The 13,964-nt window shown below is 38.8% G+C and overlaps 1 protein-coding gene across 2 annotated transcripts; it reads left to right on the top strand.

Moving 5' to 3' along the window:
- Positions 1-5,416: 5,416 nt before the first annotated feature.
- LOC110309507 (olfactory receptor 11G2) lies at positions 5,417-13,674 on the top strand. 2 transcript variants are annotated; one of them, XM_021182228.1, is made up of 2 exons: positions 5,417-5,433; positions 12,726-13,674. In XM_021182228.1, exons 1-2 carry the CDS (start codon positions 5,417-5,419, stop codon positions 13,672-13,674), a joined length of 966 nt encoding a protein of 321 aa, XP_021037887.1. The 2 variants fall into 2 exon arrangements, with proteins under 2 accessions (XP_021037887.1, XP_021037886.1); XM_021182227.2 differs by lacking the exon at positions 5,417-5,433 and adding an exon at positions 10,324-10,362 and having other exon boundaries at positions 12,692-13,674.
- Positions 13,675-13,964: the final 290 nt, after the last annotated feature.

The raw sequence follows: 13,964 nt of genomic DNA, 5'->3' as shown, positions 1-13,964 counted from the left end.
CACACCAGTTAGAATGGCTAAGATCAAAAATTCAGGTGACAGCTGATGCTGGCAGGGATGTGGAGAAAGAGGAACACTCCTCCATTGTTGGTGGGATTGCAATCTTGTACAACCACTCTGGAAATCAATTTGGCGGTTCCTCAGAAAATTGGACATAGTACTACCGGAGGATCCAGCAATACCTCTCCTGGGCATATATCCAGAAGATGTCCCAACCGGTAAGAAGTACACATGCTCCACTATGTTCATAGCAGCCTTATTTATAATAGCCAGAAGCTGGACAGAACCCAGATGCCCCTCAACAGAGGAATGGATACAGAAATTATGGTACATTTATACAATGGAGTACTACTCAGCTATTAAAAAGAATGAATTTATGAAATTCCTAGGCAAATGGATGGACCTGGAGGGCATCATCCTGAGTGAGGTAACACAAACACAAAGGAACTCACAAAATATGTATTCACTGATAAGTGGATATTAGCCCAAAACTTAGGATACCCAAGATATAAGATACAATTTGCTAAATGCATGAAACTCAAGAAGAATGAAGACAAAAGTGTGGACACTATGCCCCTTCTAAGAATTGGGAACAAACACCCATGGAAGGAGTTACAGAGACAAAGTTTGGAACTGTGATGAAAGGATGGACCATTTAGAGACTGCCATATCCAGGGATCCATCCCATAATCAGCTTCCAAACGCTGACACCATTGCATACACTAACAAGATTTTCTGAAAAGACCCAGATATAGCTGTCTCTTGTGAGACTATGCCGGGGCCTATCAAACAAAGAAGTGGATCCTCACAGTCAGCTATTGGATGGATCACAGGGCTCCCAATGGAGAAGCTAGAGAAAGTACCCAAGGAGTTAAAGGGATCTGCAACCCTATAGGGGGAACAACATGATGAACTAACCAGTACCCCAGAGCTTTTTTCTCTAGCTGCATATGTATCGAAAGATGGCCTAGTCGGCCATCACTGGAAAGAGAGGCCCATTGGACTTGCAAACTTTATATGCCACAATATAGGGGAATGCCAGGGCCAAAAGAATGGGAATGGGTGGGTAGGGAAGGGGGGGGGGTTATGGGGTACTTTTGGGATAGCATTGGAAATGTAATTGAGGAAAATATGTAATAAAAAAATATTAAAAATTAAAAAAAAAAAGAAATAGAAGCAGTCATTGACAGTCTCCCAGCCAAAAGAAAGCCCAGGACCAGATGAGTTTAGTGGAGAATTCTACCAGACCTTCAAAGATCTAATTCCAGTTCTGCACAAACTATTCCACAAAATAGAAGTAGAAGGAACTCAACCCAACTCATTCTATGAAGCCACAATTACTCTGATACCTATACCACAAAAAGACCCAACAAAGATAGAGAACTTCAGAACAATTTCCATTATGAATATCAATGCAAGAATCCTCAATAAAGTTCTCAGTAACCGAATCCAAGAACACATCAAAACAATCATCCATCCTGACCAAGTAGGATTCATCCCAGGGATGCAGGGATGGTTCAATATACAGAAATCAATCAACATAATCCACTATATAAACAAACTCAAAGACAAAAACCACATGATCATCTCATTAGATGTGGAAAAAGCATTTGACAGGATCCAACACCCATTCATGATAAAAGTCTTGGAAAGATCAGGAATTCAAGGCCCATACCTAAACATGATAAAAGCAATCTACAGCAAACCAGTAGCCAACATCAAAGTTAATGGTGAGAAGCTTGAAGCAATCCCACTAAAATCAGAGACTAGATAAGGCTGTACACTCTCTACATACCTTTTCAACATTGTACTTGAAGTTGTAGCCAGAGCAATTCGACAACAAAAGGAAATCAAGGAGATAAAATTGGAAAAGATGAAGTCAAAATATCACTTTTCGCAGATGATACGATAGTATATATAAGTGACCCTAAAAATTCCACCAGAGAACTCCTAAACCTGATAAACATCTTCGGTGAAATAGCTGGATATAAAGTTAACTCAAACAAGTCAATGGCCTTTCTCTGCACAAAGAATAAACAGGCTGAGAAAGAAATTAGGGAAACAACACCCTTCTCAATAGTAACAAATAATATAAAATACCTTGGCATGACTCTAACTAAGGAAGTGAAAGATCTGTATGATAAAAACTTCAAGTCTCTGAAGAAAGAAATTAAAGAAGATCTCAGAAGATGGAAAGACCTCACATGCTCATGGATAGGCAGGATCAACATTGTAAAAATGAATATCTTGCCACATCAATATACAGATTCAATGCAATCCCCATCAAAATTTCAACTCAATTCTTCAACGAATTAGAAAGAGCAATCTGCAAATTCATCTGGAATAACAAAAAACCTAAGATAGCAAAAACTCTTCTCAAGGATAAAAGAACCTCTGGTGGAATAACCATGCCTGACCTAAAGCTGTACTACAGAGCAATTGTGATAAAAACAGCATGGTACTGTTATAGCAACAGACAAGTAGACCAATGGAATAGAATGGAAGACCCAGAAATGAACCCACACACCTATGGTCACTTGATCTTCGAAAAGGGAGCTAAAACCATCCATTGGAAGAAAGACAGCATTTTCAACAAATGGTGCTGGCACAACTGGTTGTTATCATGCAGAAGAATGCAAATCGATCCATTCCTATCTCCTTGTACTAAGGTCAAATCTAAGTGAACTTCACATAAAACCAGAGACACTGAAACTTATAGAGGAGAAAGTGGGGAAAAGCCTTGAAGATATGGGCACAGGGGAAAATTTCCTGAATAGAACAGCAATGGCTTGTGCTGTAAGATCGAGAATTGACAAATGGGACCTCATGAAACTGCAAAGCTTCTGTAAGGCAAAAGACACTGTCAAAAAGACAAAAAAACCACCAACACATTGGGAAAGGATCTTTACCTATCCTAAATCAGATAGGGGACTATATCGAATATATATAAAGAACTCAAAAGTGGACTCCAGAAAATCAAATAACCCCATAAAAAAATGGAGCTCAGAACTGAACAAAGAATTCTCACCTGATGAATACCGAATGGCTGAGAAGCACCTGAAAAAATGTTCAACATCCTTAATCATCAAGGAAATGCAAATCAAAATACCCCTGAGATTCCACCTCACACCAGTCAGAATGGCTAAGATCAAAAATTCAGGTGACAGCAGATGCTGGCAAGGATGTGGAGAAAGAGGAACACTCCTCCATTTTTGGTGGGATTGCAAGCTTGTACAACCCATCTGGAAATCAGTCTGGTGGTTCCTTAGAAAATTGGACATAGTACTACCGGAGGATCCAGCAATACCTCTCCTGGGCATATATCCAGAAGATGTCCCAACCGCTGAGAAGGACACATGCTCCACTATGTTCATAGCAGCCTTATTTATAATAGCCAGAAGCTGGAAAGAACCCAGATGCCCCTCAACAGAGGAATGGATTTAGAAAATGTGGTACATTAACATAATGGAGTACTACTCAGCTATTAAAAAGAATGAATTTATGAAACTCCTAGGCAAATGGATGGACCTGGAAGGCATCATCCTGAGTGAGGTAACACAATCACAAAGGACTCACACAATATGTACTCACTGATAAGTGGATATTAGCCCAAAACTTAGGATACCCAAGATATAAGATACAATTTGCTAAACACATGTAACTCAAGAAGAATGAAGACCAAAATTGTGGACACTGTGCCCCTTCTTAGAATTGGGAACAAAACACCCATAGAAGGAGTTACAGAGACAAAGTTTGGAGAAGAGACGAAAGGATGGACCATCTAGAGACTGCAATATCTGGGGATCCATCCTATAATCAGCTTCCAAACGCTGACACCATTGCATACACTAGCAAGATTTTGCTGAAAGGGCCCAGATATAGCTTTCTCTTGTGAGACTATGACGGGGCCTTGCAAACACAGAAGTGGATGCTCACAGTCAGCTATTGGATGGATCACAGGGCCCCCAATGGAGGAGCTAGAGAAAGTACCCAAGGAGCTAAAGGGATCTGCAACCCTACGGGTGGAACAACATTATGAACTAAGCAGTACCCTGGAGCTCTTGACTCTAGCTGCATATGTATCAAAAGATGGCCTAGTCGGCCATCACTGGGAAGAGAGCCCCATTTGACTTGCAAACATTATATGCCCCAGTACAGGGGAACACCAGGGCCAAAAAGTGGGAGTGGGTGGGTAGGGTAGTGGGTGGGAGGGTATGGGGGACTTCTGGGATAACATTGGAAATGTAAATGAGGAAAATACCTAATAAAAAGTATTTTAAAAAAAAGATGCAAGAAGATTGAAATAATCCCATGCATCCTATCAGATCACTATGATCTAAGGCTAGTGTGCAGTATCAACATAAACAATAGAAAGCTCACATACACATGGAAGCTGAACAACACTCTATTCAATGATAACTTGGTCAAGGATGAAATAAAGAAAGAAATTAAAGACTTTTTAGAATTTAATGAAAATTAAGCCACAACATACCCAAATTTATGGGACACAATGAAAGCAGTCCTTAGAGGAAATCTCATAGCTCTAAGTGCCTCAAAAAAAAGAAAATGGAGAGAGCATACACTAGCAGCTTAAAAGGACACCTGAAAGCTCTTGGAACAAAAAGAAGCAAATACACTCAAGAGGAGTAGCCATCAGGAAATAATCCAACGCAGAGCTGAAATCAACCAAGTAGAAACAAAAATAACTATACAAAGAATCAACCAAACCAACAGCTGATTCTTTGAGAAATTCAACAAGATAGAAGAACCCTTAGCCACACAAACCAGAGGGCACAGAGACAGTATCCAAACTAACAAAATCAGAAATGAAAAGGGAGATATAACAACTGAAACTGAGGAAATCCAAAAAATCAACAGATCCTACTACAAACGCCGATTTTCTACAAAACTAGATGAAATAGACAATTTTCTAGACACATACCAAATACCTAAGTTAAATCAGGATCAGATAAACCATCTAAATAGACCCATAACCCTTAAAGAAATGGAAACAGTCATTAAAAGTCTCCCAACCAAAAAAAAAGCCCAGGACATATAGGTTTAGTGCAGAATTCTATCAGACCTTCAAAGAAGACCTAATACCAACACTTTTCAAATTATTCAACAAAATAGAAACAGAAGGAACACTATCTAATTCATTCTATGAAGCCAGTTACTCTGATTCCTAAACCATACAAAAACCAAGCCAAAAAAAAAAAAAAAAAAAAGAACTTCAGAGCAGTTTGGCATGTGAATTTCTCTTATGAATATTGATGCAAAAATACTCAATAAAATTCTCACAAACTGAATACAGGAACACATAAAAACACCATTTACCACAAACAAGTAGCATTCATCCCTGGGATGCCGAGATGGTTCAATATACAAAGTTCCATCAACATAACCCACTATATAAATGAACTCAAGAAAAAAGTCACATGATCATCTCATTAAATGCCAAAAAAAAAAAAACTTTGACAAATACAACATCTCTTCATGTTAAAAGTCTTGGAGAGATCAGGAATTCATGACACATGCCTAAACATAATAAAAACAACATATACCAAACCAACAGCAAAGATCAAATTAAATGGAGACAAACAAAAATAACCCAGTAAACCAGGGACAAAAGAAGGCTGCCTACTCTCTCCCTAGTTCCTCAATATAGTACTTGCAGTCATTAGATGTTGAGAAAGTATTTGAGAAAATCCAGCACCCATTCATGATAAAAATCTTGGAAAAAAATCAGGAATTCAAGACCTATACCTAAACATAGTAAAAGCAATATACAGCAAACCAGTAGCCAACATCAAAGTAAATGGAGAGAAATTTGAAGCAATCCCTCTAAAATCAGGGACTAGACAAGGCTGCCCACTCTCTCCCTACATATTCAATATAGTACTTGAAGTCCTAGCCAGAGCAATTAGACAATGAAAGGATATCAAAGGGATACAAATTGGAAAGGAAGAAGGCAAAATATCACTATTTTCAGATGTTATAATAGTATACTTAAGTGAGGCTAAAAATTCCACCAGAGAATTCCTACACCTGATAAACAGCTTCAGTGATGTAGCTGGATATAAAATTGACTCAAACAAATCAGTGGTCTTCCTCTACTCAAAGGATAAACAGGCTGAAAAAGAAATTAGGGAAACAGCAACCTTCACAATAGTCACAAAAATATATAAAATACCTTGGTGTGACTCTAACTAAACAAGTGAAAGATCTGTATGATAATAACTTCAAGTCTCTGAAGAAAGAGCTCAAAGAAGATCTAAGAAGATGGAAAGAACTCCCATGATTATAGATTGACAGGATTGATATAGTAAAAATTGCCATTTTGCTGAAAGCAATCTACAGATTCAATGCAATTCCCATAAAAATTCCAACTCAATTCTTTACAGAGTTAGAAAGAGCAATTTTCAAATGTATCTGGAATAACAAAAATCCTAGGATAGTCAAAACTATTCTCAACAATAAAGGAACTTCTGGTGGAATCACCATGCCTGACCTCAAGCTGCACTACAGAGCAATTGTGATTAAAGCTGCATAGTATTGGTACAGTGACAGGCAGCTAGATCAATGGAATAGAACTGGAAACCCAGAAATGAACCGACAAACTTATAGTCACTTGATCTTTGACAAAGGAGCTAAAACCATCCAGTAGGAAAAAGACAGCATTTTCAACAAATGGTGCTGGCTCAACTGTTGGTTAGCATGTAGAAGAATGCAAATCGATCCATTCTTATCTCCTTGCACTAAGCTCATTCAAGTGGATCAAGGAACTCCACATAAAACCAGATACACTGAAATTTATAGAACAGAATACCAATAGCCTATGGTCTAAGATCAAGAATCGACAAGTGGGGCCTCATAAAACTGCGAAGATTCTGTAAGGCAAAGGACATTGTCAATAGGACAAAAAGGCAACCAATGCATCTTTACCACTCCTACATCTGATAGAGGACTAATATATAATATATACAAAGAACTCAAGAAGTTAGACTCCAAAGAACCAAATAATTATATTTAAAAATTGGGTAGAGCTAAACAAAGATTTTTCAACTGAGGAATACAGAATCGCTGAGAAACACCAAAAGAAATGTTCAACATCTTTAGTCATCAGGGAAATGGAAATCAAAACAACCCTGAGATTCCACCTCACACCAGTCAGAATGACTAAGACCAAAAACTCAGGTGACAGCAGATGTCAGCAAGGTTGTGGATGCCAGTGAGGTTGTGGAGAAAGAGGACCACTCCTCCATTGCTGGTAGGATTGCAAGCTTGTGCAACCATTCTGGAAATCAGTTTGGCACCTCCCCAGAAAATTGGACATAGTGGGTGCTACTGAAGGACCCAGCAATACCACTCCTGGGCCAGAAGATGCTCCAACTTTTAATAAGGACACATGATCCACTATATTCATAACAGCCATATTTATAAAGCCAGAAGCTAGAAACAACCCAGATGTCCCTCAACAGAGCAATGGATACAGAAAATGTGGTACATTTACACAATGGAGTACTAAGCAGCTATTAAAGACAATGAATTTATGAAATTCTTAGGCAAATGGATGGATTTGGAGGATATCATCCTGAGTGAAGTAACCCAATTACAAAAGAACACACATGATATGCGCTCACTGGTAAGTGGATATTAGCCCAGAAGCTCAGAATACCCAAGAAACCATTCACAAAACACACAAAACTCAAGAAGAAGGAAGACAAAAGTGTGGATCCTTCTTAGAAAATGGAACAAAATACCCATGGAAGGAGTTACAGAGGCAAAGTGTGGAGCAGAGACTGAAGGAATGACCATCCAGTGACTGCCCAACCTGGAGATCCATCCCATATACAATCACCAAACCCAGAACTTTTGTGGATGCCAACAAGTGTTTACTGACAAAAGCCTATTATAGCTGTCTCCTTAAAGGTTCCACCAGTGCCTGACAAATACAGAGATAGATCCTCGCAGCCATCCATTGGACTGAGCACAGGGGCCCCAATGAAGGAACTAGAGAAAGTATGCAAGGAGCTGAAGGGGTTTGCAGCCCCCTAGAAGGAACAACAATATGAACTAACCAGTAGCGCCAGAGCTCCCTGGGACTAAACCAGCAACCAAAGAAAGCACATGGTGGGACTCATGGCGCTAGCTGTATGTGTAGTAGAGGATGGCCTAGTTAGTCATCAATGGGAGGAGAGGCCTTTGGTCCTGTGAAGGCTCTATGCCCCAGTGTATGGAGAAATCCAGGGCCAGAAAGTGGGAGTGGGTGGACTGGGGAGAAGGGGAAGGGAATAGGGAGTTTGGGGAGGGGAAACCAAGAAAGGGGACAACATTTGACATGTAAATAAAGTAAATATCTAATAAAAAGATTCTTTACCCAATAAACATGTGCTGATTTTCCATTTTTTTCCTAAGAAGTGTGATGTAGCTATAAGGACATCTGACACAAACGAAGAAGCTAAAGTGACAAGAGTAATCATGATAATCATAAATTAGGACCTTTGTTTATCAATTTTGAATCTTGCATTGTTGAAAGAAAATAAGTCAATGAAGAAGTGCAATAAACTCATAGCTTTGAAATAAAACTCCTCCTGCTATTGGGAAAAGAGGAATAGTGAGTAAACTATGCTTGAAGACCTGTATGTACTTCCATCAATGGTAGGGAAGAAGCCTTGATGTATGGGCACAGAGAAGCTGATGTTTATCTCAGATCAAAGACCAGTGTTCCCAAGATTAAATCCTTGAAATTCAAAAGGCTTAATCCTAAACCAAGAAGAAAAACATCGTTTTTATTAGATATTTTCTTCATTTATATTTCAAATGCTATCCCAAAAGTCCCCTACATCCTCCCCCTGACCCCCACCCGGCTCCCCAACCCACCCACTACTGCTTCCTGGCCATGGCATTTCCCTGTACTAGGGCATCTAATCTTCACAAGACCAAGGGCCTCTCATCCCATTGATGGCCTACTAGGCAAAAACATCTTTTAAAAAAAAAAAAACCTTGGTGTGACAAAGGAAAGACTGATTTCTATGTGATTATACACCTTCCTATGAATGAGATCTCACCTTTAGCCCATTCTTCTCTCTAGTTCTGTTCCAAATACCAATCATTTACACTACTCCTTAGAGACTGGCATAATAGCAGCAACACATTAGGCCTCTTTGACAAACTTTCCCTTGGGTACAGAATAGGTGTTCTGAGAAGGATTAGAAATTGATTATATCTTACATCATCTCACAGCAGTATGGGGATAAAGAGATATTTTATCTACTGGAAAATAAAGGCAGATGATGCAAAGGGTCTCCAGAGAATATAGGCCCCACAGGACAAGAGAGCAACTCTTGTTTTGGATATAATGAGTTTGAGGGAACAGAGATCATTCCTCAGAGGCTCTATTTATAAACCCTGTAGGCTCCAGAATCAATCAGACACCTTCCTTCTACCGCTTTACTCTTGATGGTTATTATAGAAGAGAACATCTTTCCTCTTTAGGAATATTAGACACTGCCCAAGGAACTCTGGGTTCAGATTCCTTCTAGTCCATGTCAGAAGGTAATTTTAATGCTTATAGAAGACAATGAACAGAAGAGCTAGAAAAGTTCTCCTATCAACAAGGCTTTCTTTTGCTTTCTTCCAACCACATGTTCCAAAGCCAATAATCTGTTTCTGTGTCAGGCCATAGACAGAGTATTTCGATGTAAATTGTTTTATCCAGAGTGCTCAACCCTTCTGTAAAAGTGGTATGTGACCACTTTACAGCTAAAGACAACAGAAAGTAGTGTATGTATTTGAATAGATGGAGTATCTCCAATTAGTAATATATGGACTATAATTCAGGTGCTAGGCTTCTTACTCCAAATTCATTGCTCTCCTCCAGTGCCTTAACTACTCTTTCCATGGGAATGATGTCTTGCAAAAATGTGACATGTATGGCAATTTCTCCTCTTATGAAAAGAAATGGATATGTTGAGGAGATTGAGCTAATGATGGTTTCAAGGGATTACGACTTCTTAGACTAACCTTGGGGAAAAAGTACATTATCAGGAAATTGAAACATCTTTCATCTTGTTTGAAACTGGTCTGATCTTACATGAATATGATCTGGCTAACTGTTCTATCTCAACTTTCTTAACATAGAATTGGGATGAAGGTTCTTAAGTGTTTTTTTTTCAATGTTAGCTAACCACAATATTCATCCTGTATACATAATCACTGAAGCCATTGTAGCTATCTATATTCATAGTAATTTCTGCAGCCAATTCTGATAACACGCCTGCCATTTGGACAATTCATGAATAGCATGTGTCAAGAAAACCCCACTGCTGCTCTTCAAACATAGAGGCTGAGTAATAAAAGGTAAGAATATATTCCTGTTAGGAATATCTCCCAAAATGTGACAATTGGCTTTGCCCAGGCATAAAATGATGCTAGACACTGAGACTCATTTCATACCATTCTTGTTTTCAAAACTGAAGAAATCAGTGTTATCTAATGCAAGCACTGTATAGAAAAAGTGTGTAGTGCATCAGTATGTAAGTGAGCATGTACCGTGTGTGTGTGTGTGTGTGTGTGTGTGTGTGTGTGTGTGTGTGTGTGTGTGTAAGCATAAAGACAACAAATCCTCATGGCTTTGAAGGCTCATTTTTGTGACTTACCACAAGGTTGGCCCAAAATATCTGTATTCGCACAGCAGAACAGAATAATTTCAAGTGCTGAGTTCCGAAAGCTCACTCCTTTTCTAACAGGAGAAACATCTTTTATTCTCATCTAATGTGCTTGTTCTCCCTCTCGTTTCTCCTACAACTGTTAAGAGCCATAGCCAATGAATGAAATCCAGCCTCCTCCTGCTTTTACTATGGGCACTAATCTGACCACTGTTTTGTATATTGTTAAGTTTTATAATAGATGAAAAACAATCATTGTAACACAAGAAAACTGCATAAAATTCTATTCTCAATGGACTTAAGGTTTTATTGGAGTGTGGCCACATCCGTTCATCTAAAGCTTGTCAGTAGCCTATTTTGGCTTTAGTGCACCAGAGCTGTGTAGCTATGGTAGAAACTTGCATAAACTATTTAACTAAGTATTTGTCAACCTCTATGAAATGCCAGGGCAGAGAGATGGAAATGGGTGGGGGTGGGTGGGGGAACACCCTCATAGAAGCAGGGGGAAGAAAGATGGGATGGGAGATTCTGAGGGGGAGACTGGGAAAGAGGATAACATTTGAAATGTAAATAAAGAAAATAATTAGAGAAAGAGAGAGAGAGATCAAGGTTAGGAGGTGTGGAAGAGAGGAAAGGGGAAGCAACATGATTATATTATAATCTCAAAAAGTTTTTTCTGAATGAATAAAAAGATAAAACCACAAAAATATTTAATCAATGTAAAATAGGACTTGACATAGAATGGAAAGAATTTGAAATTTGGACAACACTGAGTATTTGAAGAAATAAGAGCTTATATTAAGTCTTTTTGGTTTTATAAATTTGTAAATGAGTGTGTAAATTTTCTAGACCAGAATGGCCTATAGGACAATCTTGGTTATGTTAATTGAGGTGCTTTTGAAGTATATAAGTGTAGGGAAAGCCAGCTGAGTACACACATAAGCTCATTCATTCTTCTCTGTTAACTGATGTAATATGACTACTTCATGTTCCTACTGCCTTGACTTATCCATAATGTTGCTCTGTAACTAGGAACCATGAGCCCAAATAAATCCTTTCTATCCTTAAAAGCAAAAGTAATAGATATTGCTTTGAAATATTAATTTTATTGGTTTTGACTCTACATCTAGTTATGAAATGGTTTAATCAAATGATAATTCTGAGTTTTTTTCTTTAAAATTTTTGAAATTAAAGTATGATCACAAAAGAAAAAGAAAACTTTACAGGGATAAGAAGATGGCATCTCTTTCTACTCACATGTGCTTCAGATGAAAGCTTAGCAGACAGTATCCAGTGTGACTTTCTGTGGGTCAGTGTTGTGTCCAATAATCCTGCTTTATATGCTTATATGGGCTGTGTGTGTGTGTTTGCCTTGTGTACAAAAAAGAGAATGGAGAGAGGAATAGAGGGAGAAAAGGATTGTCGGAGATGTTCAGAGGAATCAAATTGAAATCCACAGCTTGAAAATTTATTCCAAGTATGTTGGGAAGTTAAATGAAGTATATATGCAAGGGTATTTCCTAATTTAATCTGATTTCAATTTTTAAAGCCATAATAATTACAGATGTCAAGATATGCTACACAAAGAGATACACAGCTTTCACTTCTTTTTTTAAAAAAATGAGAGAAAATCCTGGTGTGTGTGTGTGTGTGTGTGTCTGTGTCTGTGTGTTTGCTTAATTATACACACATGTGTAAGGTTTTGAAGAAAATTGCAAACATGTTTGAAAATTATATTAGAATCTAATTTAATAGGATAGAGGGATGTATAGAAATGGGAGATGAGGAAGACAAGGAAAAGGACAAGGAAAGGGAGGCAAGCTCATCAGTTATGACCAAGAATTTTCTTGTGCCACTGGTGGAAGTGTAGGAACGCAAACAATGGGAGTAAACAATCATTTCAGGTCAATACATTTTGTAAGTGGCAAAAAATGCATATGTGTTATCTCCCTTGTGATCTAAATATAAATCTGGGACTTCGGCTGGTTTTATCTATTTGATAATTTCTGGTACTGTCACAGGGTACAGACAGATGAAAATATTCAGCAGCCCCAGCAATTCCAGCACCATCACTGGCTTCATCCTCTTGGGCTTCCCCTGCCCCAGGGAGGGGCAAATCCTCCTCTTTGTGCTCTTCTCCATTGTCTACTTCCTTACCCTCATGGGCAATGCTTCCATCATCTGTGCTGTGTACTGTGATCAGAAACTTCACATCCCCATGTACCTCCTGCTGGCCAACTTTTCCTTCCTGGAGATCTGGTATGTCACCTCCACAGTCCCCAACATGTTGGCCAACTTCCTCTCTGACACCAAGGTCATCTCTTTCTCTGGATGCTTCCTGCAGTTCTATTTCTTCTTCTCCTTGGGTTCTACAGAGTGCTTTTTCCTGGCAGTCATGGCATTTGATCGATACCTTGCTATCTGCAGGCCTCTACATTACCCTGCTCTCATGACTGGGCGCCTCTGCAACATCCTTGTGATCAGTTGCTGGACACTTGGTTTCCTCTGGTTCCCTGTTCCCATCATCATCATCTCCCAGGTGTCCTTCTGTGGGTCTAGAATTATAGACCACTTCCTGTGTGACCCAGGTCCTCTGCTAGCACTGACTTGCAAAAAATCTCCCCTAATAGAGCTGGTCTTCTCTATTTTAAGTCCTCTGCCTCTCATTATTCCTTTTGTCTTCATCATGGGATCTTATACTCTGGTCCTAGCAGCTGTATTGAAGGTCCCTTCAGCCTCTGGAAAAAGAAAGGCTTTCTCAACCTGTGGGTCTCATCTGGCAGTGGTTGCATTATTTTATGGCTCAGTACTGGTCATGTATGGGAGCCCAACATCTGAGCATGAAGCTGGGATGCAGAAAATTGTGACTCTGTTTTACTCTGTCTTGACCCCACTCCTCAATCCTGTGATATACAGTCTTAGGAACAAACATATGAAGATAGCCCTGAAGGAAATTCTGAGGAAAACTAAAATTTGGTCAACAAAAAAGGCCTTGCGCAATTAAATTTATATTGAATTTATTTTGAGATTTCCACTGGTTTTATTTAAATAACTGGCCAAAATCAGAAGTGTTTAAAATTACTGCATTACTTTTTTCTTGGTCTTTAAACATCTGACCTAGTACTTCTCAGGCTTCAGATAAAAGCAGGGTTTTTGATCCTATTTAATATTTCTGATCAGTATTATTCTTAAATTTTCATCTGCTTAGACTCCTAGCTTCTTCCAACATTCTTGAAATCTTGCTTTGTATATAAACATCTCAGTAGTTTATGTGTACCCTAGAGGGTACATCAG

This window comes from Mus caroli, unplaced genomic scaffold (assembly GCF_978045245.1).
Source record: "Mus caroli unplaced genomic scaffold, Mus_caroli_1 scaffold_12, whole genome shotgun sequence".
Taxonomy (NCBI): domain Eukaryota; kingdom Metazoa; phylum Chordata; class Mammalia; order Rodentia; family Muridae; genus Mus; species Mus caroli.
The sequence above is the reverse complement of the archived record's forward strand: the minus strand, read 5'-3'. Positions and strand labels throughout refer to the sequence as shown.